This window comes from Mustelus asterias, chromosome 22 (assembly GCF_964213995.1).
Source record: "Mustelus asterias chromosome 22, sMusAst1.hap1.1, whole genome shotgun sequence".
NCBI lineage: Eukaryota > Metazoa > Chordata > Chondrichthyes > Carcharhiniformes > Triakidae > Mustelus > Mustelus asterias.
Genome location: NC_135822.1, coordinates 16,336,882 through 16,364,184, shown reverse-complemented (window position 1 = coordinate 16,364,184; position 27,303 = coordinate 16,336,882). Strand labels below are relative to the sequence as shown.

Genomic DNA, 27,303 nt, shown 5'->3' with positions numbered 1-27,303 from the left:
GCGTAGGTTTCCTCCAGGTGCTCCGGTTTCCTCCCACATTCCACAGATGTGCGGGTTAGTTTGATTGGCCATGCTAAATTGCCCCTCAGTGTCAAGGAGATTAGCAGGCTAAATACATGGAGTTACAGTGATAGGGCCTGGGTGGGAGTATTGTTGGTGCAGGCTTGATGGGCCGAATGGCCCCTTTCTGCACTGTAGGGATTCTGATGGACCCCAGTCTCTAGAAATATCCAACGCTGGTTGAATGTGGGCGGCATGGTGGCACTGCTGCCTCACAGCACCAGGGACCCAGGTTCGATTCCCAGCTTGGGTGACTGTGTGGAGTCTGCACATTCTCCCCATGCCTGCATGGGTTTCCTCCGGGTGCTCCAGTTTCCTCCCACAGTCCGAAAGACATGCTGGTTAGGCACATTGACTCGAACAGGCACCGGAGTGTGGCGACTAGGGGAATTTCACAGTAACTTCATTGCAGTGTTAATGTAAGCCTTTCTTATGACTAATAAATAAACTTTAACTTTAATGTGTTCCTGGAGATGGAAATACATGACCTCCCACTGCTTTCCCCCACTCCTCCCCCCCCATTGGTTACTCAACACACCCATCCTCATGGCCAATCAGAAAACAGACTCTTCCTGATTGCAGTGGATGACTGCCCAACAGCGTTTTCTTCCCCAACTCCTGTATTTTTATAACTAATGATAGTTTTCAAAGACTATTTTTAAATTAAGTTTTTCAATGTCCGCTCATGATTGTTTTTTTGCCCAGTTTTACTCACAGTAGTTTCCTCAGAAATTATCTTCAATTCCTGGAAACTCCAGGACAATCCTGGATTTTTTTAGCGGACCTTATCACAGCCTGGTCAACTCAGCCTAACCGGGTAGGCCCATGGTGTCAGCTTTCCACTGACTGGTCTGTTAGGGCTGTTGACAAGAGCCCTGGAGCCAAGTAAACAAGGCCAAGAGAAGACCACCGCCAACTGCAAAACAGCTGCATCCTGATTTGTTTAGTTCTGCACCTCAGCGCTGCATTTTGCCGCATTCATGTCCCAGGATCTATAAGGAGGGTTTGTCTAATAAAAATGTAACATCAGAAAGGCAAGGAATAAAAGTATCCCAGGACAAAGAAAGAATCAGAGATTGAAACAAGAGCAAGAACTTAGGATAAGAACAGATTTATGAAAATTGGGGGAGAAAAGTTCAGAGGGGATGATGAGGGGCGCGATTCTACCGGCCATTCACGCCACGCTCCCGCGGCAGTGAAGTGAGAGAATTTGCTGCCCAGCCGTTCGCTGCAGTTCGCTGCAGCAGGACAGGAAAATCCCGCTGGCGTGAACGGTGGTAAGATTCCGGCCGAGGAGTTTTCTCTTAATGCGGCGAGTTATTATGATCTGGAATGCACAGCATTTAAGGGTGCTGGAAGCAGATTCAATAATAGCTTCCAAAAAATAGATTGTAAAAGAAAAGATTGCAGGGCTATGGGGCAGAGCAGGGGAATGGGACTAATTAGATAACTGATTGACAAAGAGCCTCACGATGGGTGTCCTGCCTGATTCTACAAGGAGAGCGAGAAAGAAGACATGAGGCTGAACATGTTGTTGAGGAATATTAGCAACAAGCTGCATGGAGCAAAAATTAGTCTCAGGTGGAATCTCACTGTCCACTTGGTATTCTTCAGTGAACGGAGACAGAATAATTTTCCTTTGTAAAAAAGAAAAAGCTAAAGTAAAAGCCAAAATTCCTGGTAATGCACAGCACAGAAGTTAGGCCCTGAAAGAGAATGATGGGTTAATATTTCAGTGACACTCTTAAGAGATTTAAGGGAGCAACAGATTTGCTTAACTCAGTCATTCTTTTGGAAGATTACAAACTGACACTTCATGCTGAGAAACCCTGGCTTTACTCCAAACAATCAACTGGCGCACACACAAACAGTGAAGATTACACACAAACTGTCCAGGACAAAATATGACACAGGCACATGCAGATACACACGCCTACAAACACATGTGCCCACAAACATACGTGCCCACAAACATACGTGCCCACAAACACACGTGCCCACAAACACACGTGCCCACAAACAGGCGCCCACAAACATGCCCACAATCACATCCCCACAAACACGTGCCCACAAACATACGTGCCCACAAACATACACCCACAAACACACGTGCTCACAAACACACATACATGTGCCCACACGCATGTCCAAACATGCACCCACATGCCCACAAACACACACACATACCCACAAACACACAGTCTCACACACACACACACATACTCTCTCACACACACACATAGCCACACGCACGGATCCAGCCAAACTGGCAGCTTGTCACATCAATAAGCTGATGATGCTAATTCTGGGCAACTTGTCTTTCACGAAAATCATTGAATGGTGCAGCACGGAAGAAGACTATTCGACTCATCGTGCCTCTGCACAGTCCCTGGGTATAGAATTGTTTGTGTTCTATAGGCTGACAAGGCATAGGTTTATTGGGATTGTTATTAATCTTTCAAAGGGATGAGGTTGTTCATTTTAACACTTTCATTACTGCATTGCTTGTTTTTCTATCTCAATAATGTGTGTATTACAAGGACATCTAAACTCTAGTGGTCAACTTGCTTTTACACCCTCCTCTTCATTTAATTCTTGTGAATGTGTCCTTTCTCTTTTATTCCCCTGGTCACAACACTCTGTGCTTGTATCCTGGAGACCACTTGGGTTGCCTTACTATCTCGCCCTTTTGGCACAATGTGCAGCCTTCAGTGTTCGAAGGCTTAAGTGAGAGATGATGAAAAACATATTGGGGTCCGATTATTGGCCTCAGTTGTTGTTCTGTATTTAAGTTGAAGCATGTGAGATAGAAGACAGACTTGCTCTCTGAGTTCAAACAGGTGTGTAATTGAGTCACTGGCTAATTCTATTTGCCATTGGAAAAGTTGGCCTTGAAAACCCTCATGACGGGATGAGAGCTATGAAGCGTGCTCACAGTAACCCAATGACCAGCATCTGTGAAAAGCATCACTGGCCCTGGTGGCAGGGCCAGGAGAGGAGAAGGAGGAATGTCCCTGTTGTCTTGTAGACACTCATCTTCTGGCAAACCCGTCCACAAGACAGGGCAACCATGGTGTTGATAGCCAATTGTGGCGGGGGGGGGGGGGGGGGGGCCTTGTCGTCCGACTCACCCTCTCTCTGAGTTGGAGAAGGTGAGGGGGCTTTGAAGGCAAGCATCAAAAAAGGAGGAGGGGAGGGAGAAATGGCATCAACTTGCATCAAAATGTGAAGTGTTGAAACCTGCCTTCGGTCTGATAATTGATGGTACATCTGGTTTGCTAATAGCTGTTTGGTATTGTTTTGCTGTCTAAAGCCCCCTGGTGGACCATAGACTGTACAAAAGGGTGAGTGTAGCCTTCTGCTGGCCAGCTTCTCTCTATCTCTGCTTGGTGCCTGCTTGCATGAGGCTGCAGCCTAACCTGCCAATTCTCATGTTTGTTGCCTATAACTAAACTAACACCCCACACAATACTAACAAATCTGCTTCTTAAAGATACATTTTCTACTCTATATTATATATATATATATTAAATATATATATGAAGAATGATTTCACCAGTTATTTTTTGTGCATGATCCAGAATGACACTTGTGATGAATTGTGGGATACTGGATGGTATGAACAGCATCCAGGAGTTAGCCAATCAAAGTGTTTAACTTGGAACCCAGTTGGCTCATGGGATTTGACACCAAAGTTTTTAGGAATTCGAAAAGACAAGCAAAGCCAAGTGGTGCGATTATTAGAGTGGACGCGTGCACTACCTGGCTGAAGTGGTATTGTCTCTGACACACTTGGCGTTTTGACAAAGAATGAGCGAAGCCCAAACTGGGCAGTAATGGAGTCCCAATGTGGTACTGGGTGCTTTGGAGAACCATACCGTACGTTGAAGCATGTTTCTACTGCGCATAGGGGATCTTTTAACCATTGGCCTTTGGATGGTTGAGATCCAACATGTCAGGGTCACTGCAGATCCAAAATTTGGGTTTGGCGAATCAAGACAGCCGTGAACACCAGACTAGAATTTGACATTGAACCATCTGAAGCCCAACAGTGGCTGTGTGACCCTTACCACATTGCACTCTGTTTGGGTTCAGTTCATCATACTGTTCCATCCCTCCCCACCTTCTTCATGATTGGAGGGTTATGTTGATGCATATTGGCAAAGGAGGTGATGCCAACCCGCTGCAGCATTTGAATGAAGGTCACCCCAGAAAAAGAGCAGACCCGACAGCACTTTCTATGAATTAAATAGTTGATTCTTGAAATTAAAGGTATAACAGTTGTGACCGACCTGCCTTTTATTTCAGAGGAATGCCCAATCGAGATCATTCAGGTTTCTCTCCCAGTCCCAGAAAATACAGCTGACATTGCTTGATCTTTCAAAATAATCCCATTCCCTGTCCTTTCATAATAAAGGCAAGCCAGCATAAAACTTCCATAAAATTTTATTTTATGGGATGTATGTCTTAGGGAATTGAACACTTTACCATTGACCCAGTGTCAGCATCAAGCACTCTCAGGTTAGGTAGACAGTGTGGGCTGGAGACAAAGCAAGGATCCCACTGCTCTGTCCCGGTAACCTGTCTTTGTTCCAACCTTAGAATGCTCCCTAATACACTACACTAATACATTTCCCACATCTACCATCCAGTGGGCCTCAGAGTAAGAATGCCAGTGTCAGGGGATTAGCAGGGTAAATATGTGGGGTTACGGGAATAGGGTCTGGGTGGGACTGTGCTTGGTGCAGACTCGATGGGCCAAATGGCCTCCTTCTGCACTGTAGAGATTCTATGATTCTAATATGGCCAAACTACAGCTCTGTACATTAGGAGGTGGGACTGAAAATGTCCTGCAGTCTATTTCACATATAACCTTTACAATTAGCTGACAGAATTAGAGTGGAATTTTACCAGAGGTTGGCAAAGGCCGATAGCGGGTGGGAAAAGCGGCGTTGAGGCCGGCAACAACGGCTTTCTCCGCCTTATAGTACAGGAATTAGAGTAAAAAACCTAAAGGGCAGGTCCCACGATGTGACACTGGCAGGGCAGCCCCTGATTCACCCGCGTCACCAGCAACTTAGTCCCTCAGCGAGCAGACCTCCCAGGGGAGCTCAGGTGAGTGCACTGTTCAGGGGGGAGAGGGTCATGTCCAGGCACTTCCCTTTGGCACTGGCCCTGGGCACTGCCATCGGGGTCTCATTTTTAAAGGCCGCCCCAGTGTAAAAGAGCTTGCCTGGAACCGCATCCTCTCACATCATAGAATCATAGAATCCTTACAATACAGAAGGAGGCCATTCAGCCCATCAAGTCTGCACTGATTACTGTCTCTCCCAGGCCCCATTCCCGCAACCCCACATATTTACCCTGCAAATCCCCCTGACACTAGGTCAAATTAGCATGGCCAATCAACCTAACCCGCACATCTTTGGACCGTGGGAGGAAACCGGAACACCCGAGGAAACCCACGCAGACACGGGGAGAATGTGCAAACTCCACACAGACAGTCACCTGAGGCCGGAATTGAACCCGGGTCCCTGGTGCTGTGAGACAGCAGTGCTAACCATTGTGCCGCCCCAACATCCTCCCAACACTGACCCCTGGCATGACCATGGTACTTCCTGGGCACAGCCTCCTGGCACTGACCCTCTGGCAAAAACCCAGCAATTCCCCTGGCACTGCCAAGGAAGTGCCCAGGGGGAGTGCCCGGGCATGATCCTCTTCCCCATGAACAGTGCACTCACCTGAGCTCCCCTGGGAGTTCTGCTTGCCAGGTGCATGTCTTGGGAGACGCCTTTCTGGCCTCAGGTCGACATGGAAGGATTTTCTGATGGGGGATGGGAGTGATCCAGGTGTAGAGGCGTGACAATTAGATGCTAATGCATTCAAATGATGTTCCCAATGTTCAACATTGGGAATCATGCCCCGTCACTGACCGGGGGAGGGGACATTCGCTTCACATGTTTACATCAACATGAAACACGATTTGGGAATCCTCGCAAAATTTTACGCTCCCGTTACCAAACCCGCCCAATGTGATCAGGAGTGGCAGATCCTGGCTTTTCAGTCTGACCTGATCCCAGGCCTAAAAGGATAAAGCGTCACTGATTAACTTCTTCATGCACCCTCCCCTCCCATTCCCATCATCTTCATTGATCATCGGAAATGGATTCACCCGTTCTCAACAGGACACAGGATCACACAGTGCAGAAGAGGCCCTTTGGCCCATCAAGTCTGCACTGACACAAGATAAACACCTTATTACCTACCTATTCCCATTTACCAGCACTTGGCCCATAGGAATGTTATGATGTGCCAAATACTCATCCAGGTTCTTTTTAAAGGATGTGAAGCAACCCGCCTCCACCACCTACCCTCCAGACCGTCATCACCCTCTGGGTAAAAATATTTTTCCTCACATCTCCCCCAAACCTCCTGACCCTCACCATGAACTTGTGTCCCCTCGTGACTAACCCTTCAACTCAGGGGAACAACCACTCCCTATTCACCCTGTCCATGCCCTTCATAAACTTGTACACCTTGATCGCTGTAGGGATTCTATGATTCTTCTTGCCCCTGAGTCTTCTCTGCTCCAACGAAAACAATCCAAGACGATCCAACCTCTCTTCATAGCTTAAAAGTTCCATCCCAGGCAGCATCCCGGTGAATCTCCTCTGCACCCCTCCAGTGCATTTGCATCCTTCCCATAATGCAGTGATCAGAACTGCATACAGTACTCCAGTTGTGGCCTCACCAAAGTTCTATACAACTCCAACATGACCTCCCTGCTTTTGTAATCGATGCCTAGGTTGATAAAGGCAATTTTTCACCATCCCACCAGCATGCCCTTCCGTCTTCAGAGACCTATAGACAAACAGACCAAGATCCCTCTTTGTTCCTCAGAACTTCCCAGTGTCCTACCATTCATTGAATACTTCCTTACTAATTTACTCCTTCCCAAGTGTATTACCTTACACTTTTCAGGGTTAAATTCCATCTGCCACTCGCCTGCCCATTTGACCATCCCATTTATGTCCTTCCTGTAGCCCTAGACACTCAACCTCACTGGTAACCACCCAGCCAATCTCAGCTATTGCATGCTGAGTTCTGGTTCCCCACTACCATACGCTGTGTAATCAGGGACCAACTTCTCATGTGACCATGCGCTGCAGCAAGTTATTTGACAGTGGCGGCATCATAGTCCTCACCATCATCTTTAGCTGTTGTAGGTGTCCACATGGTATGGGAATAAGACCATAAAACATAGGAGCAGAATTAGGCCACTTGGCCCATCAAGTCTGCTCCGCCATTCAATCATGGCTGATATTTTTCTCATCCCCATTCTCCTGCCTTTTCCCCATAACCCCTGATCCCCTTATTAATCAAGAACCTATCTATCTCTGTCTTAAAGACACTCAATGACCTGGCCTCCACAGCCTTCTGCGGCAAAGAGTTCCACAGATTCACCACTCTCTGGCTGAAGAAATTCCTCCTCATCTCTGTTTTAAAGAATCGCCCCTTTAGCCTGAGGTTGTGCCCTCTGGTTCTGGATAGAGACATGTTCCTCAAGTGAAATTCAATCCTTTTATGATCTTGCTATTCGTTACCTGGGAAAATAAAATTTAACACAACAGCTTTTTTCTTGCCCTGTCGTCACAATCCCCATTGGCTGCAGGAAAGAAATACTTATAAAAATTGATACTCACTCTGTCAGTTCATACCTTAAAAAGTAAAAGATTAACCTGACTGTTTCTGATGTTTAACTTTTAAATCCAGAAACACCCAATCTATAAGAACGTAAGAACATAAGAACTAGGAGCAGGAGTAGGCCATCTGGCCCCTCGAGCCTGCTCCACCATTCAATAAGATCATGGCTGATCTTTTCGTGGACTCAGCTCCACTTACCCACCCGCTCACCATAACCCTTAATTCCTTTACTGTTCAAAAATTTATCTATCCTTGTCTTAAAAACATTCAATGAGGTAGCCTCAACTGCTTCACTGGGCAGGGAATTCCACAGATTCACAATCCTTTGTGCGAAGAAGTTCCTCCTCAACTCAATCCTAAATCTGCTCCCCCTTATTTTGAGGCCACGCCCCCTAGTTCTAGTTTCACCTGCCAGTGGAAACAACTTCTCTGCTTCTATCTTATCTATTCCCTTCATAACCTTATATGTGTCTATAAAGATCTCCCTTCATTCTTTTGAATTCCGATGAGTATAGCTCCAGTCTACTCAGCCTCTCCTCATAAGCTAACCCTCTCAACTCCCGAATCAACCTAGTGAATCTCCTCTGCAACCCCTCCAGTGCCAGTATATCCTTTCTCAAGTAAGGAGACCAAAACTGTACACAGTACTCCAGGTGTGGCCTCACCAGCACCTTCACAATCTTGTGATCCTGCATTTCCTGATTTGAGTTACAGAGAATTCAGTGTTCAAAGCTAATGTGGGAGAGCTGGCCACCAGTCATCGAGTCATAGAGCAATACAGCATTGAAACAGGGCCTTCGGCCCAACCAGTCCATGCCGACCATGGTGCCCTCCCAGATAGTCCCAGTTGCCCGCGTTTGGCCCATGTCCCCCTAATCCTTTCTTACCCATGTACTTATCCATATGCTTTTTAAATGTTGCTGGAACACTGTCCAGTGTTCCAATTTCAGCAATTGTGAGAATTGCACTTTATTCCATGTGGTGTCACTTTCTGAGCAAAAGTTGCCCTCTCAGTGGTCAAAAGCCCGTGCCAGAGAAATAATGGGTTAATGTGAACAGTATCCTTTTACAGTGGCAGCTTGCTTCTTCCGAGATTTCTGAGAGTTTGGTGTTGCATCCCATGAGCCAGCCTGCAGAGGCACCCCTGCCAACATACCCAGCTCCCTGTGAGGTTTAACAGCCCCAGCAGACTAGTAGCTATGGATTACCTAGTTTGGAATGACTGCATGCATGCAAATGGCTGATGTCACAGGCTAAAGTCAAGATGATTGATAGTATTTAAAGCTGCAGTATATTATAGAAAACTAGTGTTCCTTCCCCAGATAGATTGGAAAATTATGAATGCTTTCCCCTCTCCTGCTCCTCGTCGAGTTCAGACCTTGCTGGCGTTTCCCCAATACCACAAACCTTCAACAGCAGTGGTTAGTCTTCACATATGAGTTTCAGTCCGCAAATATTTTCTGGCTATTTAACTATGGCGGGCATCAAAGTTGAGCTGTGTCCTGTCCACACCCAAACTTCACTCTTCTGCATTTTCCACTGTGAGTCACAGCTAGTGATCCCTAGCTAATGTTTGCCACGCTCCTCCACCCCATCCTACCCTGGCACAGACTAGGGATGGAACCAATGTACGCTCTATATTTTTTGGAGTGTGCCGGCGATTAGTTTAAGTCCACGGATCCTTTTATTTTTGAATGGTGAATTAAAAGAGACAATTTGTGTGGGTGGGGCCTGCATGGGAATTTTCTGGTTGCTGTTTAGAGAGAACATTAGATTCAGCCCAAGACCTCATTGTCTGTCAGGCTGTTTACTACATTGAGCATTGTCTTTTCCCATTACCCACACGTTCAGTGGCTTTTAAGTGTAATGGAGTACTGTATAATGCCCTCAATCCCATCTCTAACCCTTGCCTTGCATGTTTACAATGGGATCAGAGGATAATTAGCTGCAGGTTAATAGTTGTGCGAGGAATGGTGTAACCTTGTTTACACTGTTGTCCATCGCAGGGTGACAATGTTGGCATGATTCTCCAATGCAAGTTCCTCCATTTATACCAATGTTCACAAAAGGGGTAGATGCCTCCATTTACAACTGGGGATGACCCATTTCATGAGTGATCACAGGAAGATTGTTGCACATACACTACTTTTCACAATTGTTATAGCTACAGGGGGATTCCATTTATCCTCGGCTCAGTTTTTGACACCTGGTTTTATGAGTTTACCTAAGATCCTACTCAACACATTTTAACATAATTAACATAATTGCTTATTTTCGGTGAACAAGTGGATTTGGATACTCCAACCAGGAATTTAATTTACTGAAACTGACACAGAAAGGAAACCAAACCCCCAAAATGTTTTCAAGTTGAATCATTTAATTTTTTTTTTACGTTTTACTCCATTCTAAAAGTTACAAAGCCGACACACAAAGTGAACAGGGCAAGCCCTTAATCCATCCCCTTGCTCTCTTCAAAAACCAATTCAAATTAGAATCATAGAATCCCTACAGTGCAGGAGGAGGCCATTCGGCCCATTGAGTCTGCACCAACCACAATCCCACCCAGGCCCTATCCCCATAACCCCATGCATTTACCCTAGCGGGTCCCCCTGACACAAAGGGGCAATTTACCATGGCCAATCAACCTAACCCACACATCTTTGGACTGTGGGAGGAAACCGGAGCACCCGGTGGAAACCCACGCAGACACGGGGGAGAACGTGCAAACTCCACACAGACAGTGACCCAAGGCTGGGAATTGAACCCAGGTCCCTGGCGCTGTGAGGCAGCAGTGCTAACCACTCTGCTGCCCAATTGAATCCAATTCATGGTCCCTACAAGAGAGACAAACAAATCCATGCTGTCAAGAAAAGGCATTGCACCTGGTCTTGGGCTTGATCTGACGCCAAAGGTCCGACAACCATTGATGCTGTGGATTCAACGGTGGCACCACCTGTCTCGGTGGGTCCAAACCTGCCCAAAATCTTCCCTCTAGCTCCCAGAGTCTCACATAGCAGAGTTGGTGCCAGGATAAAAAAAGACATGCCAAGGATTGGGCCACACTTGTGTCCTTGTGAGTTGTGTATGCGTTCTCAAAGAGCAGTAATTATAGAATCCCTACAGTGCAGAAGGAGGCCATTCGGCCCATCGAGTCTGCACTGACCACAATCCCACCCAAACCCTATCCCCATCACTGCATGCATTTACCCTAACTAATCCCCCCAACACTAAGGGGCAATTTAGCATGGCCAATCCACCTAACTCGCACATCTTTGGATTGAGAGAGGACTACCCCACCGAGAGCATCCAACATAACCCAGGCTCATCTGTTTAGTCTTGTGCAAATTCAACATGCTCTGACTGCAACACAATACCAGTTTAACCAATTGACATTCACCAGTGCACTTAGAAGAACATCATCAACTTGCATTTGTACACATCTTCAACATGGCAAAACATCCCAAGCTTCACAGGAACGCTCTCAGTCTGTGCTGGGCAATATAATCAGAGCCTCCAGGGGACTGGGCCAAGGATTTACTACAAAGAACTGACACTCTACTGAAACCTTCAACAATTGACCTCTGCTGTGCTCACTTAGGTCATTCACCGGCAGATGCTGGAATTTAAATTCAATAAAAATTATCTGGAATTAACAATCTTCTGATGACCATGAAACCATCGTCGATTATTGGGAAAACCCATCTTGTTCACCATTGTCCTTTAGGGAAGGAAATCTGCCGTCCTTACCTGGTCTGGCCTACATGTGACTCTAGAGCCACAGAAATATGGTTGACTCTAAACTGCCCTCTCGCAACTAGGGATGGGCAATAAATATTGGCCAGCCAGCGACGCCCATGTCCCATGAATGAATTTTTTTTTAAATTACTCACATAGGGTAGGTACCTGAGCGGGGGCAGTGAGCAGTGAGGCAATGTTAAACACTGTTCCACCTTAGCAACTAGGAACGATCCCATTGTCGATGTAATTGTGTAGCTCGACTGTCACTACAACAGAGGCACTTCCCCCTTACTGAAACGTTCCCTCCAAGGTGTATGGATGAGCAGTCACACAGCAATCAGGAATGTGGCATACACGGACCTAACGGGTTGCATGTAAGGAGTGGCCCCTTTATGATGTCCACATGTGCAGCTCTCGTTCAATCTTAAAAAGATCCCATGGTACAAGAAACAGGCTGTGCACAGTGTAGGGAAATGAAAGGAAACAGTGGTTGCTAATCCCCCCCAACCCCATGGATATAGTGTAGAAAGAGGTGTTCCATCTCAGCCCTGGCACTTTCCCTTTCAGAAGCAGTCTGAATAAAGATGCACCCCACACTAAGAATATACCACTCCAGTTGCCTCCATCACATTTGGCCCTCTCTCTTTCGTACATTGGTATCACTATGGTTATTGCTTCTCTAACCATTCCTCTTTTCCCTGCCCGACCTTGTGCACATCTCTCCTTACTGATGGCCTCAAATCAAGGGGTAATGTTCACTTACCCTGCAGGAAACTGATGGGATGGGCCAGCTGCCTGTTTTCTATTGACAGGGTTCAGGAACATAGAAAGGCCATTCAGCCCATCAAGCCTGCTCTGCCATTTAATACGATCATGGCTGATTGGACACTTCAATTCCTTTTACACGCACCATCCCTATAATCCTTTACGTTATTGTTGATCAGATATCTATCAATCTCTGCTTTAATGATGGAGCTTCCACAGCCCTTTGGGGGAGCGAATTCCAAAGATTCATAATCCTCTGAGGAAAAGATTTCTTCTCATCTTGGTCTAAACAGCTTTGCCTTATTTTGAAATTGTGTGCCCCCTGGTTCTAGACTCCCCAACCAGACTCCCCTCCTCTTACCTGCATCTACCCTGTCTATTCCTTTAAGTATTTTGTAGGTTTCAATGAGATCATTTCTCATTCTTTGAAACTCCAGAGATTACAGGTCCAGTTTGCTCAACTCTCTTCATAAGACAGTCCCGCCATCCCCAGAACAAGTCTGGTGAACCTTTGTTGCACTCCCTCTATAGCAATAATATCCTTTCTGAGGTAAGGGGACTAAAACTACACACAGTACTTCAGGTGTGGCTTAACCAAGCTCCTATATAATTGAAGCAAGATCTCACTGCTCCTGTACTGAAATCCTTTTGCAATAAAGGCTAACTTTCCATTAGCCTTCCTAATAGCTTGCTGCATCTGCATGCTAGCCTTCAGTGACTTATGGACAAGGACACACAGGTCCCTTCTAATTTCTTACCATTTCGGAAATACTCTGCATATCTGTCCCTTCCACCAAAATGGATTACCTCACATTTTCCACACTATAATCCATCTGCTGCGTTGTTGCCCACTCACTAAGTCTGTCCCACTTTACATCTTCCTCACGACACATTTGCCCGCCTAGCTTTGTATCAGACTCGGAAATATTACATTTGAGGCAGGATTTACCGTGCAACCTGCCTCGTGTTTCACCGCGGCGGGGGGCACCTGCCATTGTCACTGCGGTTTCCTGTTGAATGCACCCCTCACCGCCGGAATACCTGTGGCGTGGACGCCATTGGCAGGACCAGAAGATCCTGCGGGATCTAGGACGACATGGTGGCACAGTGGTTAGCAACTGCTGCCTTACAGCGCCAGGGACCCAGGTTCGATTCCTGGCTTGGGTGACTGTGTGGAGTTTGCACGTTCTCCCCGTGTCTGCGTGGGTTTCCTCCGGGTGCTCTGGTTTCCTCCCACAGTCTGAAAGATGTGCTGGTTAGGTGCATTGGCCATGCTAAATTGCCTTAGTGTCAAAGGGATTAGCTAGGGTAAATGGGGATTATGGGGATAGGGCCTGAGTGGGATTGTGGTCAGTGCAGACTCGATGAGCCGAATGGCTTCCTTCTGCACTGTAGGATTCTATCCCACCGGCATGAACAACCAGAGAGTTCCGGCCTTGGTGCCCACAGCCAAATCATTGATAGATATTGTGAACAGCTAAGGCACAAGTACTGATCTTAGCGGAATCTCATTAGTCACAGCCTGCCTACACAAAAAATGACCCATTTATTCCTACACTCTGTTTGGTTAAAATGACCTTCCCCCAGATTTATCACAGCAGCTTCCACTCTAACTCAATTTTTCCATGGCCTCCCCAGCACCTTCAGTCTCGCTGTCATCCTATAATCTGCAGATCACAGAAATCGAAGCTTGCTGTCTATTAGGTTTACTTCCCCCAGCCTCTCCACAACAGAAGAAGCTGAAGATTTACAAGCAGCCGCCAGTATACAGAGATTTGGTTCAGATATAGGTTCTAGCTCCCCTCAGGATGTGCCTTTCTTTCATTATTTTCTGGAATGTGGACGTTGCTGACAATGGCCAGCATTTGTTGCCCATCCTAAAACTGCCCTTGAACTGAGTGACTTTGCTAGGCCATTTCAGAGGGGACTTGGGAGTCAGCCACATTGCTATAGGTCTGGAGTCACCTGAAAGCCAGACCTGGTAAGGATGGTAGATTTCCTTCCCAAAAGATGTGCTGGTTGGGTGCATTGGCCATGCTAAATTCTCCCTCAGTGTACCCGAACAGGCGCCGGAGTGTGGCGACTAGGGGATTTTCACAGTAACTTCATTGCAGTGTTAATGTAAGCCTACTAATGACTTTAATAAATAGGCTTTAAAACTTTCAGTGAACTAGGTGGGTTTTTATGACAATCAATGATAGTTTCATGGTCACCATGACTGAAACTAACTTTCAATTCCAGATTTTATTAATTGAATTTTTATACTCCATAGCTGCCTTGGTGAGATTTGAACCCATGGTCCCTATTCAGTGCATTGTGTCACAAGTCATGCCTGAGCAGTGGCCTTAAAGGAACAGGCCAGGTTAAACTTGGCTCCACCTTACCAGCTAGACATCACAATCATGTTCCTAAACCCAGACCATCAATGACCAATGCCCCAGTAGTTCAGTTAGTTCATTTTAACACTTGATTGACTCAAACAACTCTCAAAAATTCTTTTACCCTTTATTGTACTTATACCTTGCACCAAGGGCCTTGGCTTCTCACAGTGCAAAATGCCTGTTGTATTACCATAGAACATAGAACATTACAGCGCAGTACAGGACCTTCGGCCCTCAATGTTGCAGGGACCAGTGAAACCAATCTAAAGCTCATCTAACCTACAGTATTCCAATATCATCCATATGTTTATCCAATGACCATTTAAATGCCCTTAATGTTGGCGAGTCCACTACTGCTGCAGGCAGGGCATTCCACACCCTTACTACTCTCTGAGTGAAGAATCTACCTCTGACATCTGTCCTATATCTATCACCCCTCAATTTCATAGAAATCATAGAAACCCTACAGTGCAGAAGGAGGCCATTCGGCCCATCGAGTCTGCACCGACCACAATCCCACCCAGGCCCTACCCCCACATATTTACCCGCTAATCCTTCTAACCTACGCATCTCAGGACTCCATGGGGCAATTTTTAACCTGGCCAATCAACCTAACCCGCACATCTTTGGACTGTGGGAGGAAACCGGAGCACCCGGAGAAAACCCACGCAGACACGAGGAGAATGTGCAAACTCCACACAGACAGTGACCCGAGCCGGGAATCGAACCCGGGACCCTGGAGCTGTGAAGCAGCAGTGCTAACCACTGTGCCACCGTGCCGCCCTATGTCCCTTCGTGCGAGCTATCACCATCCGAGGAAAAAGGCTCTCACTATCCACCCTATCTAATCCTCTGATCATCTTGTATGCCTCTATTAAGTCACCTCTTAACCTTCTTCTCTCTAACGAAAGCAACCTCAAGTCCCTCAGCCTTTCTTCATAAGACTTTCCCATCATACCAGGCAACATCCTAGTAAATCTCCTCTGCACCCTTTCCAATGCTTCCACATCCTTCCTATAATGCGGCGACCAGAACTATACGCAATACTCCAAGTGCGGCCACACCAGAGTTTTGTACAGTTGCAACATGACCTCCTGGCTCCGAAACTCAATCCCTCTACCAATAAAAGCTAACACTCCGTACGCCTTCTTAACAACCCTATCAACCTGGGTGCCAACTTTCAGGGATCTGTGCACATGGACACCGAGATCTCTCTGTTCATCCACACTGCCAAGTATCTTACCATTAGCGCAGTACTCTGTAATCCTGTTACTCCTTCCAAAGTGAATCACTGCACACTTTTCCGCATTGAACTCCATTTGCCACCTCTCAGCCCAGCTCTGCAGCTTATCTATGTCCATCTGTAACCTGCAACATCCTTCCACACTGTCTACAACTCCACTGACTTTAGTGTCATCCGCAAATTTACTAACCCATCCTTCTACGCCCTCATCCAGGTCATTTATAAAAATGACAAACAGCAGTGGCCCCAAAACAGATCCTTGCGGTACACCACTAGTAACTGAACTCCAGGATGAACATGTCCCATCAACCGCCACCCTCTGTCTTCTTACAGCTAGCCAATTCCTGATCCAAACCGCTAAATCACCCTTGATCCCATGCGTCCATATTTTCTGCAATAGCTTACCGTGGGGAACCTTATCAAACGCTTTACTGAAATCCATATACACTACATCAACTGCTTTACCCTCATCCACCTCTTTGGTCACCTTCTCAAAGGTTTGTGAGGCACGACCTACCCTTCACAAAACCGTGTTGACTATCCCTAATCAAATTATTCCTTTCTAGGTGATTATAAATCCTATCTCTTATAATCCTTTCCAAAACTTTGCCCACAACAGAAGTAAGGCTCACTGGTCTATAATTACCAGGGTTGTCTCTACTCCCCTTCTTGAACAAGGGGACAACATTTGCTATCCTCCAGTCTTCTGGCACTATTCCTGTAGACAATGACAACATAAAGATCAAAGCCAAAGGCTCTGCAATCTCATTTATTTCTTATCAATAGATTTCTGCAAGAACCATTTTTTTGACGTAATATATTGCAGCTTTAAACAAGTGACTAAAAGATTGTTCGAATTCATTGGCTTGTTTGAATCTTTGACCTCTGTCACAAATGAGTTGTGATTAATGAAACTGCTCGGAAAAGGGAGAACCTGATTTATATTAGCGTGTGTGATTTGCGAAATTATATGATCCTGTTATGTCTTGTATGAGCTGGCCTGTTGTTATGGATTTTCTGGCCTTGTTGCATTTCTATACTGTCAATGATATTTTTAAGTCATTGATTGCACGTTGCAGGGAATATTGTTACTATGTAAAGTACTGGGTGATACTGGAAGGGATTGCCTGCATCCGATTTGTGGCGATGATATGAAAAGGTTGTTTCTGAACACACTTACAGTGCCATCATGTGTAGTGAACGCTGTAACTGTTCTTCTTTGATTTATGTGACCCATGTCATGTGGCCTTAATGTGCTGAGATGTCCAACTTTGAGATGGTAAAGTCAACAAGCCAAATAAAGTAGGGGGGGGAGGTGAGGAAAATTCCAATTAAACGCCAGAGCAGACCTAAAGGGCTGATAATGAAACTCCTGCTGAATGCACAGAAAGACCTGGCAGCATCCTAGCATCCGTTTTGTTTATTCATTATATGGACATGGGCGTCGCTGGCTGGCCAGCATTTATTGCCCATCCCTAGTTGCCCTCGATTGATACAACTGAGTGGCTTGCTCAGCCATTTCAGAGGGTCAGTTGAGAATCAACCACATTACTGTGGCTCTGGCTCCTCTGAGGCAAGAGGCCCATCGATTCAGCGATGGGAGTAGATTTTCAGGCACAGATTTGAGGCTTGCTGAATTTGACGGAATGTATGAAATTGAAACAAATTGAAGGCTTGCGTGAGGAGCCAGGTTTGTGCCCCTCTGAACTAAATCACACTGCATAACAATATAAAGGCAAAATACTGCGGATGCTGGAAATCTGAAATAAAATACGGCAGAAGCTCAGCAGGTCTGGCAGCATCGGTGGGGAGAGAAACAGTGTTAACGTTTCGTGTCTGCATGACTCTTCTTCAGAGTTAAAGCGAGGGGGGAAATGTGATGGATTTTATACTGTTAGAGAGCAAGGGGAGCGAAATAAAATGTCAGGGATAGGTGTGACGTCAGGAGAGATTGAACGGAAATGTTTAGGGCACAGGAGAAAGGCAGTGTTAAGACCTAGAGAACGTGTGGCATAAAGGTAAGATAGGAGAATGTGGTAATAGAAGAACAAAGGTCAGTGCTCAGTGAAAACAGAACTTTAGAACAATGAGAGATGGCCCTCTGCGAGAGGGGTGGGATGAAAAATATTTTGGGGGGATTAAAAGGGGGTCAAGGTGGAGGAGAAAGTTCACAGTCTAAAGCTGCTGAACGCAATGTTGAGCCCAGAAGGCTGTAACATGCCAAACTGGAAGGTATGGGGCGAGAGTTTACAGCCTCGCTTGACCCGAGACCAGAAAATCCCGCCTGAGGTCAACGGACATTTCTATGGTCCGCCCCTCGCTCGTTCCGTTCCCATGGCGGGCAGGGTGGTAGAATACTGACAGAGGCGTTGATGCCCCACAGTTTGCACTGGGGTTCACTGGAACATTGCAGCAGGCCAAGGACAGATATGTTGGTAGCAGAACAAGATGGTGAATTGAAATGGCAAGTAATAGCGAGGTTGGGGTATTGCTCGTGGGCTGAACGAAGGTGTTCTGCAAAACGGTTACCTAGTCTGTGTTTAGCCTCCTCAGTGTAGGGGACTTCACATTGGGGAGTAGCAAAATACAATAGTCCAAATTGAAGGAGATGCACATCAATCGCTGTTATACCTGGGAGGAGCCTTTGGTGCCTTGGATAGCGAGGAGAGAGAAGGTAAAATGGCAGGTTTTTCACCATCTGCGATTGTATGGGAAGGGGATGAGGGATTGGGGATGACGGAGGAGTGGACCAGGGTGTCACGGAAGGAGTGGTCCTTGCGAAATGCTGACAGTGGGGATCCAATCCCCCCCCTCCCCCCACATTGTGGGTAACAAGGCACTCAACTGTGTCCAACTCATCTCCCGCAACTCTGCCCTCACCCCTTCCCTTCCATCCCTGAACCATGATATGGTCCCCCTTGTCCTTCCTTTTCACTCCACCAGCCTCCTCATTCAGATGACCATCCTTTACCATTTCTGCCAACTCCAGCACGATGCCTCCATGAAACACGTTTCCCCATCCGCCCACCCCACCGCATTAGCATTCCGCAGCGACCACTCCCTCGATGATACTCTGATCCACTTCTCCATCAGCCCCAAACCCATCATCCCATCTGTCAACTGTTCTTGAGTTCTGTTTTCACTGAGCACTGACCTGTGTTCTCTTGCTAACACATTCTGCTACCTTACCTTTATTCCACTATCAGCACCTTCTTCAATCCTTAACGCTGCCATTCACACTTCCTTTCTCTTGTGCCCTAAACATCTTGGTGCAATCTCTCCTAACTCACACCTACCCTTGACCTTCTGTTTTGCTCCAGCTGCTCTACCCTCTGTTAAACAGTATAAAACCCATCACATTTCTCCCTGTCTTTCGCTCTGAAGAACAGTCAAATGGACTTGAAACATTAACTCTGTTTCTCTCTCCACAGATGCTGCCAGACCAGTAGATTACACAACACTTGGTAGAAACATGTCCAGGGTGATAATGGAAAACGGGTGGTGTAGGATTAGACGCCCATTATACATACAGCCCAATACTTACTTCCATTGACTGCAATGGAACTGAATATCAGACATTGTATGATAGTGTAGCCAATCTGATCTCATCAGTTCAACACCATTATCCGTGACATATTCCTGCATCTCATTCTTTTACTGAGGTCATCTTTCAGGGTAAATATCCCCAGTAGTTTGATAGATCACCAAGGGCACAGGATCACACACAGCTCCTTTAATCCTGTTCAGTGGGACTTTGCAAGTTGCTGCAATCGATGGTTCACACCAGTGAGTAAAGAGATTTCTTACTCGTGTGCGCGGAAATGGAGGAGTTTTAAATTCTTGCTCAAGAACACCTCTCAAGCAGAAAACACCAAGCAAAAGTAGAAAGCTGTGCGCTGACCTTCTGCTGTCACTCGTGGGAAAGACCTTTGAGTTCTGGTTGTCGCACTGGTGAAGAGCAATGGCAATACAGCATTTCCAGTGTAACAGTGACAACTCAGCCCCTGATCAATTATACTGTGTGTGCGGTGGGAGCTCCTTTTGAGAATATAGTTGCCAATGACAGCCTGTTTTGTCCATAGGCCTGGGTGGCTTTCTGTCCCTCACCTCTTGTTTCATTCAGTACAAGTGAAGATGTGTATTGCAAACACCCAATCTTCCCCTCAAATTACCTGTTGCCCAAAAACACAAACAGCGTTGGTAGGTAGACCCTGCCACCAACCTTGTCCTGTTGAATAGCAGGGAATCCCTGTGCTGTTTGTCTCAGAGAATCTTCCCTTCATTTGTGATTTACCTATTTTGCATTACTGTTTTAAATGCATCTGATTCATTGGATCACTCAATTCAATCTGATTTAGAAGTAAAGAGACGTCTTATCTCTTTCCGTTTAGTTCTGTCAAGTTGTACAAATTAAAACACTAACAAGTGTTATATCCTAAACAGTGTCAATAAACCCTGACATTATATCCTGGACAGTGTCAATAAACCCCAACATTATATATTAAATAGTGTCAATATACCCCAATATTATATCCTAAATAGTGTCAATAAACCCCAGTATTTTATTTAAATAGTGTCAATAAACTCCAACATTATATCCTGGATAGTGTCAAGAAACCCCAACATTATATCCTGGATAGTGTCAAGAAACCCCAATATTACAACTTGGAAATATACATATGCAGAACGCTTAAGAGTATTGATAGGCAGAGGGATCTGGGTGTACAGGTACACAGGTCACTGAAAGTGGCAACGCAGGTGGAGAAGGTAGTCAAGAAGGCATGTGGCATGCTTGCCTTCATCGGCCGGGGCAACGAATTTAAAAATTGGCAAGTCATGTTGCAGCTTTATAGAACCTTAGTTAGGCCGCACTTGGAATATAGTGTTCAATTCTGGTCGCCACACTACCAGAAAGATGTGGAGACTTTGGAGAGGGTACAGAAAAGATTTACCAGGATGTTGCCTGGTATGGAGGGCATTAGCTATGAGGAGAGGTTGGAGAAACTTGGTTTGTTCTCACTGGAATGACGGAGCTTGAGGGGGTGACCTGATAGAAGTCTACAAGATTATGAGGGGCATGGACAGAGTGGATAGTCAGAATCTTTTTCCCAGGGTGGAACAGTCAATTACTAGGGGGCTTAGGTTTAAGGTGCGAGGTGCAAGGTTTAAAGGAGATGTACGAGGCAAGTTTTTTACACAGAGGGTGGTGGGTGCCTGGAACTCGCTGCCGGGGGAGGTAGTGGAAGCAGATAGGTTGTGAGTTTTAAGGAGTGTCTTGACAAACACATGAATAGGATGGAAATAGAAGGATATGGTCCCCGGAAGGGTTGGGGATTTTAATTCAGTTCGGCAGCATGGTCTGTGCAGGCTTGGAGGGCTAAAGGGCCTGTTCTTGTGCTGTAATTTTCTTTGTTCTTTGGATAGTGTCAATAAACCCCAACATTATATCCTGGATAGTGTCAATAAACCCCAATATTATATCCTAAATAGTGTCAATAAACCCCAACATTATATCCTGGATAGTATTAATAAACCCCAACATTATATCCTGTTTAGCATTAATAAACCCCAACATTATATCCTAAATAGTGTCAATAAACCCTAACATTATATCCTAAATAGTGTCAATAAACCCCAACATTATATCCTGGATAGTATTAATAAACACCAACATTATATCCTGGATAGCATTAATAAACACCAACATTATATCCTGGATAGTATTAATAAACCCCAACATTATATCCTGGATAGCATTAATAAACCCCAACATTATATCCTAAATAGTATCAATAAACACCAACATTATATCCTAAATAGTGTCAGTAAACCCCAACATTCCATCCACGGTACTATAACGTGCTGTTAATGGATTATGTATTTGTGCCCAATCCTCTCATTAATTTAACAAAAGCATTAGGTTAATTAATGTAAATGAGTCCGTTTTGCTATTAAAATCGGGGGCAGAGTATTTTGTTATGAATGCAGCAACATCATGTGAGCACAGTGCAATTTCCAGGCTGGAATTGGCCAAGAATTATGAAGTAAGACCTTGAGTTGACAACCAAACCCAGGAAACTTATCCCTCTGCATGTGATTGGGTAGCTTTGGGATAGACATGACAAATGGTTGACTGGAAGATTCCAAAGCATTGGGCTGACTGATATGAACTGTAAAATCCAATATTAATCTCATTTAGAAACATGGGAACATAGGAATTAGGGACAGGAGTCGCACATTCAATAAGATCATGGCTGATCTGGATGTGTTTCATCTCCACATTCCTGTCAGCCCCCCATAACCCTTGACTCCCTTGTCCATCAAAAATCTTCCAACTCTGCCTTGAATAAATTCAATGACCCAGCCTCCACTGCTTTGTGGGGAACAGAATTCCACATACTAATGACCCTTTGACAGAATTAATTTTGCCTCATCTCTGTCTTAAACAGCAGACCCCTTATTCTTACATTGTGTTCCATGGTTCTAGTCTTTCCCACAAATGTAAATATCCTCCCATATCTACCTTATCAGGATCTTTGTGATTCAATAAGATCATTTCCGAAAGTGACATGGCGGCACAGTGGTTAGCACTGTTGCCTCACAGTCCAGGGACCCGGGTTCAATTCTGGTCTCAGTTAATTGTCTGTGTAGAGTTTGCACGTTCTCCCCATGCCTGTGTGGGTTTCCCCCGGGTGCTCCAATTTCCTCCCACAGATCAAAAACGGTGCAGGTTTGGTGGATTAGTCATGCTAAATTGTCCCTTAGTGTCAGGGGAAGTAAGGTAAATGTGTGGGGTTACGGGGATAGATGGGATTATTGTTGGTGCAGACTCGATGGGCCAAATGGCCTCCTTCTGCACTGTAGAGATTCTATCATTCTAATTCTTCTAAACTCTAATGGATACAGGCTCAACATGTCTGACCTTTTTTCATAAGATAAGTCTCTCATTCCAGGAATGAGACAAGTGAACCTTCTCTCAAACTCTTTTTTGCTCCTTCTCTTTTGCCATTCCACCTGTTGGCACCTCCTGGGCAGTTTGCACTTTTTTCAGATCAATTAACAATAACTTGTGACCATCTCTTGGCCTGGCAATCAGCTGTGGGAGAATTAACAGACCGACTGGTTACCTGATTTGTACTTGCAGTCAGTGATGACCAACCCACATCCTCCACAAGCTGCTCTTATTCTTGCTTACAGAGCTCCACAATGTTTAATTCAGATCAGTATCCATGTGCTAGCTGCCTGCATTGAAACTGCTAAACCTTGACCCTATTTTCATTGCCCATGAATCTGTGATTCTGGGAAGACCATAGCTGGAATTCTCCGGCCGTTCACACCCCCCACCGCTGCACCGGGCAAGCAAGGATGGAGGATTTGGCGCTCAGCCAAATCTCCGTTCACTGCAGCGGGACCAGAGAATCCCAACAGCTTGAACGGCCAAAGAACTCCAGCCATTATCAGCATCAATGCAGAGAGTTGGCTTACAGATAAAGGTGTCCCTGTTTTCTACTCAGCGTACACCAGTGTATATGCAGTTTTAGGGGCACATTGGAGAGAGGTTGTTGACATCTTGGGAACTTTCTCTACTCTCCGTCCTCAAGATGGACAAACACCGTGTGGTTTGAGGAGATGGGACTGGTGGCAGAAGAGGGCAGAAGCTATTTAATTGCTCACTGCATCCTCCCCCGCCTCTCCATTTAGAACAGATAATTGTCACAAATTGGATCAGGGACGGAGGTAAGTTCTTGATTTCCCATTCAAAGTCGCACTTGAAGGAAACACAGATCAGGGAATAGGGTCCACCAATTTATAACAACAACTTGTGTTTATACAGCACCTTTAATACAATAAAACATCCCAAGACCCACGATACTTGCTTACAGGAGTGTTATCAAACAAGATTTGAAATTGAGTCACGAGTAGATATTGGGCTGGAATTTTACACGGGCTTTGGGCCCTCAACATCAGGATTAAAATGGGGGTCCCAAGCCCACACTTGCCAGCAGTGAGACCAGTTCAGCAACCTTCCCAGCAGGTAGGACCTCGATACTGCAGGACCAATCGGAGGACCAACAGTTCTGGAGCCTTAGCAGTCCCACTGGGAGAGGCGGGCACGACTGAGGGAGGTCAGGGACCACAAGGAAGCCTCATGCTCACAGCCCTGACCGACATTGAGGCCTGGAACCTCCAGCTCCAATGATAGCTCCAGCCTGCCACAGTGAGGTTGCTTCCACTGAGCTGGCGACCTCTGTATGCTGGTAAGACTGCAAAATCACCCCTAATTGGACCCTTAGCCAATGTAATCGGCTTCCTGCCTCCATGGATTGGGCAACCAATCCAATTCCAAACTGGTCGTTGGGAAAGTTCCCCGGCAGCAGGAATGTGTAGGAATTGGAGGAGAACAGGAGAGTTTTAGAAATGGGGGAGCCTACAGAGAGATAGCATCAAGCCATCGAAAGATTTCAAAACAAGGATTGGAATTTGAAAATGGAGGCACTGCTTCAGCCTATGTAGGTTAGTGAGCACAGGGGTGATGGGTGAATGGGACTCCCTTTGAATGTAGCTTACTGCTGGGCGCGCTGGGTCTGGAATTCCTGCCCTCAAATTGCTGCCGTGTGGCACAAGCATTTTAAAATATTCATATGAAGTGACTTGGTGCATTGTTTAATGGAGGTGTGAACCCATTTGAGGTTTAAATAACAGACAAAGATGCATCAGGCAATCCTGTTAAATGTTTATATTCTTGTGTCACACAGTGAGATTTTAAGACTCTTGTATAATTGCACATTGATTCATAGGACTGAACACAAGGCTTCTGGGCTTCCCTTTCAGCTTTGAGAACATTAGGAGCAGGAGTCAGCCCCTTGAGCCTGCTCCGCCATTTAACAAGGTGATGGCGGATCCTTGATGTCAACATCTCAGCCAATCTCCATGTCCGTTCATTCCCTCAGTGTCCAGAATCTTTCAATTTCAGCCTTGAATATACCCAATGACTGAGTACTGCCCCGTTCTGGGCTAGAGAATTCCAACGGTTTTCAACCCTCAGAGTGAAGAAATCCCACCTCATCTCAGTCCAAAGTTTCTGACCTCTTATCCTGAGACTATGGGCAGGATTTTATGGCATCGCTCGAGCGAGATCGTAAAATCCTACCCAAGGCCAACGGAGATTTCCGTTCTGGGAACCTCACCCGCCCCAATTCCGGGGCAGGCGAGGTGGTAGAGTTTCAGCCTATGTCCCCTAATTCTAGACTTTCCAGCCAGGGGAAACAAAAATCAAGCTGTCCCATAACCTTATCCATTTCCATGAGATCAACTGTCAATCTTCTAAACTCTAGAAAGTATAGGCCCATTCTACTCAATCGCTCCTCATTGGACAAACCTCTCATCCCCAGAATCAGTGAAGCGAATCTTCATTGCATTCCCTCTGAGTCTACCTTTCCTTACGTATAGAGACCAAAACTGTGCACAGTACTTAAGGTGTGGTTTCTCCAAAGCCATGTACAAATGTAGGATGACTTCAGATTTTTGCTCTCCACCCCTTTACGTTAAAACCCAATGGACCATTTACCTTCCTCATTATTTGCTGTTACCTTTCTGTTTTTCTTATGCAAGGACACCTAAATCCCTGTGAACACCAACATTTAATAACTTCACTCCATTTAAAAGATAACCTCTTCTATTCTTTCTATCAAGATAAAGGAATGGCAGTGCTGCTCCAACCTCTGGAGTGCACACCCTGTCCTATGTGGGAACTCTAGGACACTTCCTGTGACTTGCGTAACCATTTGTGCAGCAAGTGTCATCAGTTGCGACAGCATGAGTTCCAGGTTTTGAAACTTGAGCGGCAGCTGGAGTCACTATGGTGCATCCTTGAACTTGAGAGATTTGTGGATAGCACATCTATTGATATGGCAATCCCACAGCTTAGGGGTATGCAGAGAGAAAGGGAATGGGTGACGACCAGTAGTTAAGCAGAAACAGGCACATAGTGCAGGAGACCCCTGAGTTCCTTGTGGGGTGTTTTGCTAGTATTATTGGGGAGGATTTAAATTAACTTGGCAGGGGTGTGAGAAGATAATATCAGAGAGGAAGGTAGCACTAGAATTGGGAATAGTAAGTTAGTAGGTGAGGTCAGAGTAAGGGAGAAAGTAATAAAGTCTAAATCAGGGTTCGTGTGCATGTATGTGGATGCACAGAGTGTGGTAAATAAAATTAGTGAATTACAGGTGCAGATTGTCATGTGAAAAATGATGATGTGGCAATAACAGAGGCCTGACTCAAAGAAGGGCAGGACTGAGTGTTAAACATTTCTGGATATAAGGTGTTCAGGAAAGATAGGAAATGGAGAAAAGGAGGGGCTGACAGTATTGATAAGGAGAGTATTGCAGTGTTGAAGAGGAGGATGTCCAGGGGGATCAATGACAGAATCAATTTGACTAGAGCTAAGGAACAAAAGAAGGTGCAATGGCGTTGCATGGTGTAGTCTGCAGGCCACCAACCATTGGGAAGGATGTCAAAGAACAAATCTGCAAGGAAATTGCAGAGAGGTGCAACAATTATAGGGTAGTTATTCAAATATAGACTGGGATGGTGGTAGTGTAAATGGTAGAGAGGGACAAGACTTCTTAGAGTGTGTTCAGAAACAATGTCTACAGCAGTATGTTTACAGTCCAAGGGAAAGTAGACACAGCTAGACCTTATTCCTGGGAATGAGCTGAGCCAACTGGATCAGATGTCAGGAGAACATTTAGTGGAGAGTTATCATTTTATTTTAAGGTTTTGGCTGTCGATGGAAAAGGACAAAGAACAATGCAGAGTGAGAAGAATTAACTGGAGAAAAACCAACCTCAACGGGATAAGAATGGATCTAGGCCATTTAAACTGGAGTCAAATGTTGGCCGGAAGAACAGTATAGCTGAACAAGAGGCTTCCTTCAGAGAAGAGATAGATCTGGCACAGTCGAAGTGTACTCCCTCAAAACGGAAAGGTGGGGCAAACAAATCCAGAGCTCCCTAGATGACGACAGAGATAGCAATTAAGATAAGGAAGAAAAAATGTGCTTACAATAGATATCAGGTGGGAAATGCAATTGAGGAGCAGACTGAATATAGAAGGTTCAGAGGGGAGGTGAAAAAGCAAATAGGAGAAGCACAAGAAGGAGTATGAAAAGCCTGGCAGCCAACTTTAAGGGGAATCCCAAAGTCTCCTGTAGGCATATACATAGTAAAAAGGTGGCAAAAGGAATAGTAGGATCAATTAGGAATTAAAAAGGTGATTTATGAATGGAGACAGAGGGCATAGCTGAGATATTAAATGAATACTTTGCATCTGTCTTTACCAAGAAAGAAGGTGTGACCCAGGCCAGGGCAAAAATTAGGGTATTTCAGACATTAGGAAGGTTTAAAATTGATA

At 45.5% G+C, this 27,303-nt stretch overlaps 1 protein-coding gene across 1 annotated transcript in view; it reads left to right on the top strand.

Annotated features, from left to right (window-relative positions):
- Window positions 1–27,303, top strand: part of LOC144509869 (calmodulin-binding transcription activator 1-like) — a 1,175,789-nt gene that overhangs the window by 1,132,666 nt on the left and 15,820 nt on the right. The window contains exon 23 of the mRNA XM_078238794.1: window positions 3,374–3,404. Coding sequence (XP_078094920.1) covers window positions 3,374–3,404 — 31 coding nt within the window. The remainder of the gene's footprint in view (window positions 1–3,373; window positions 3,405–27,303) is intronic.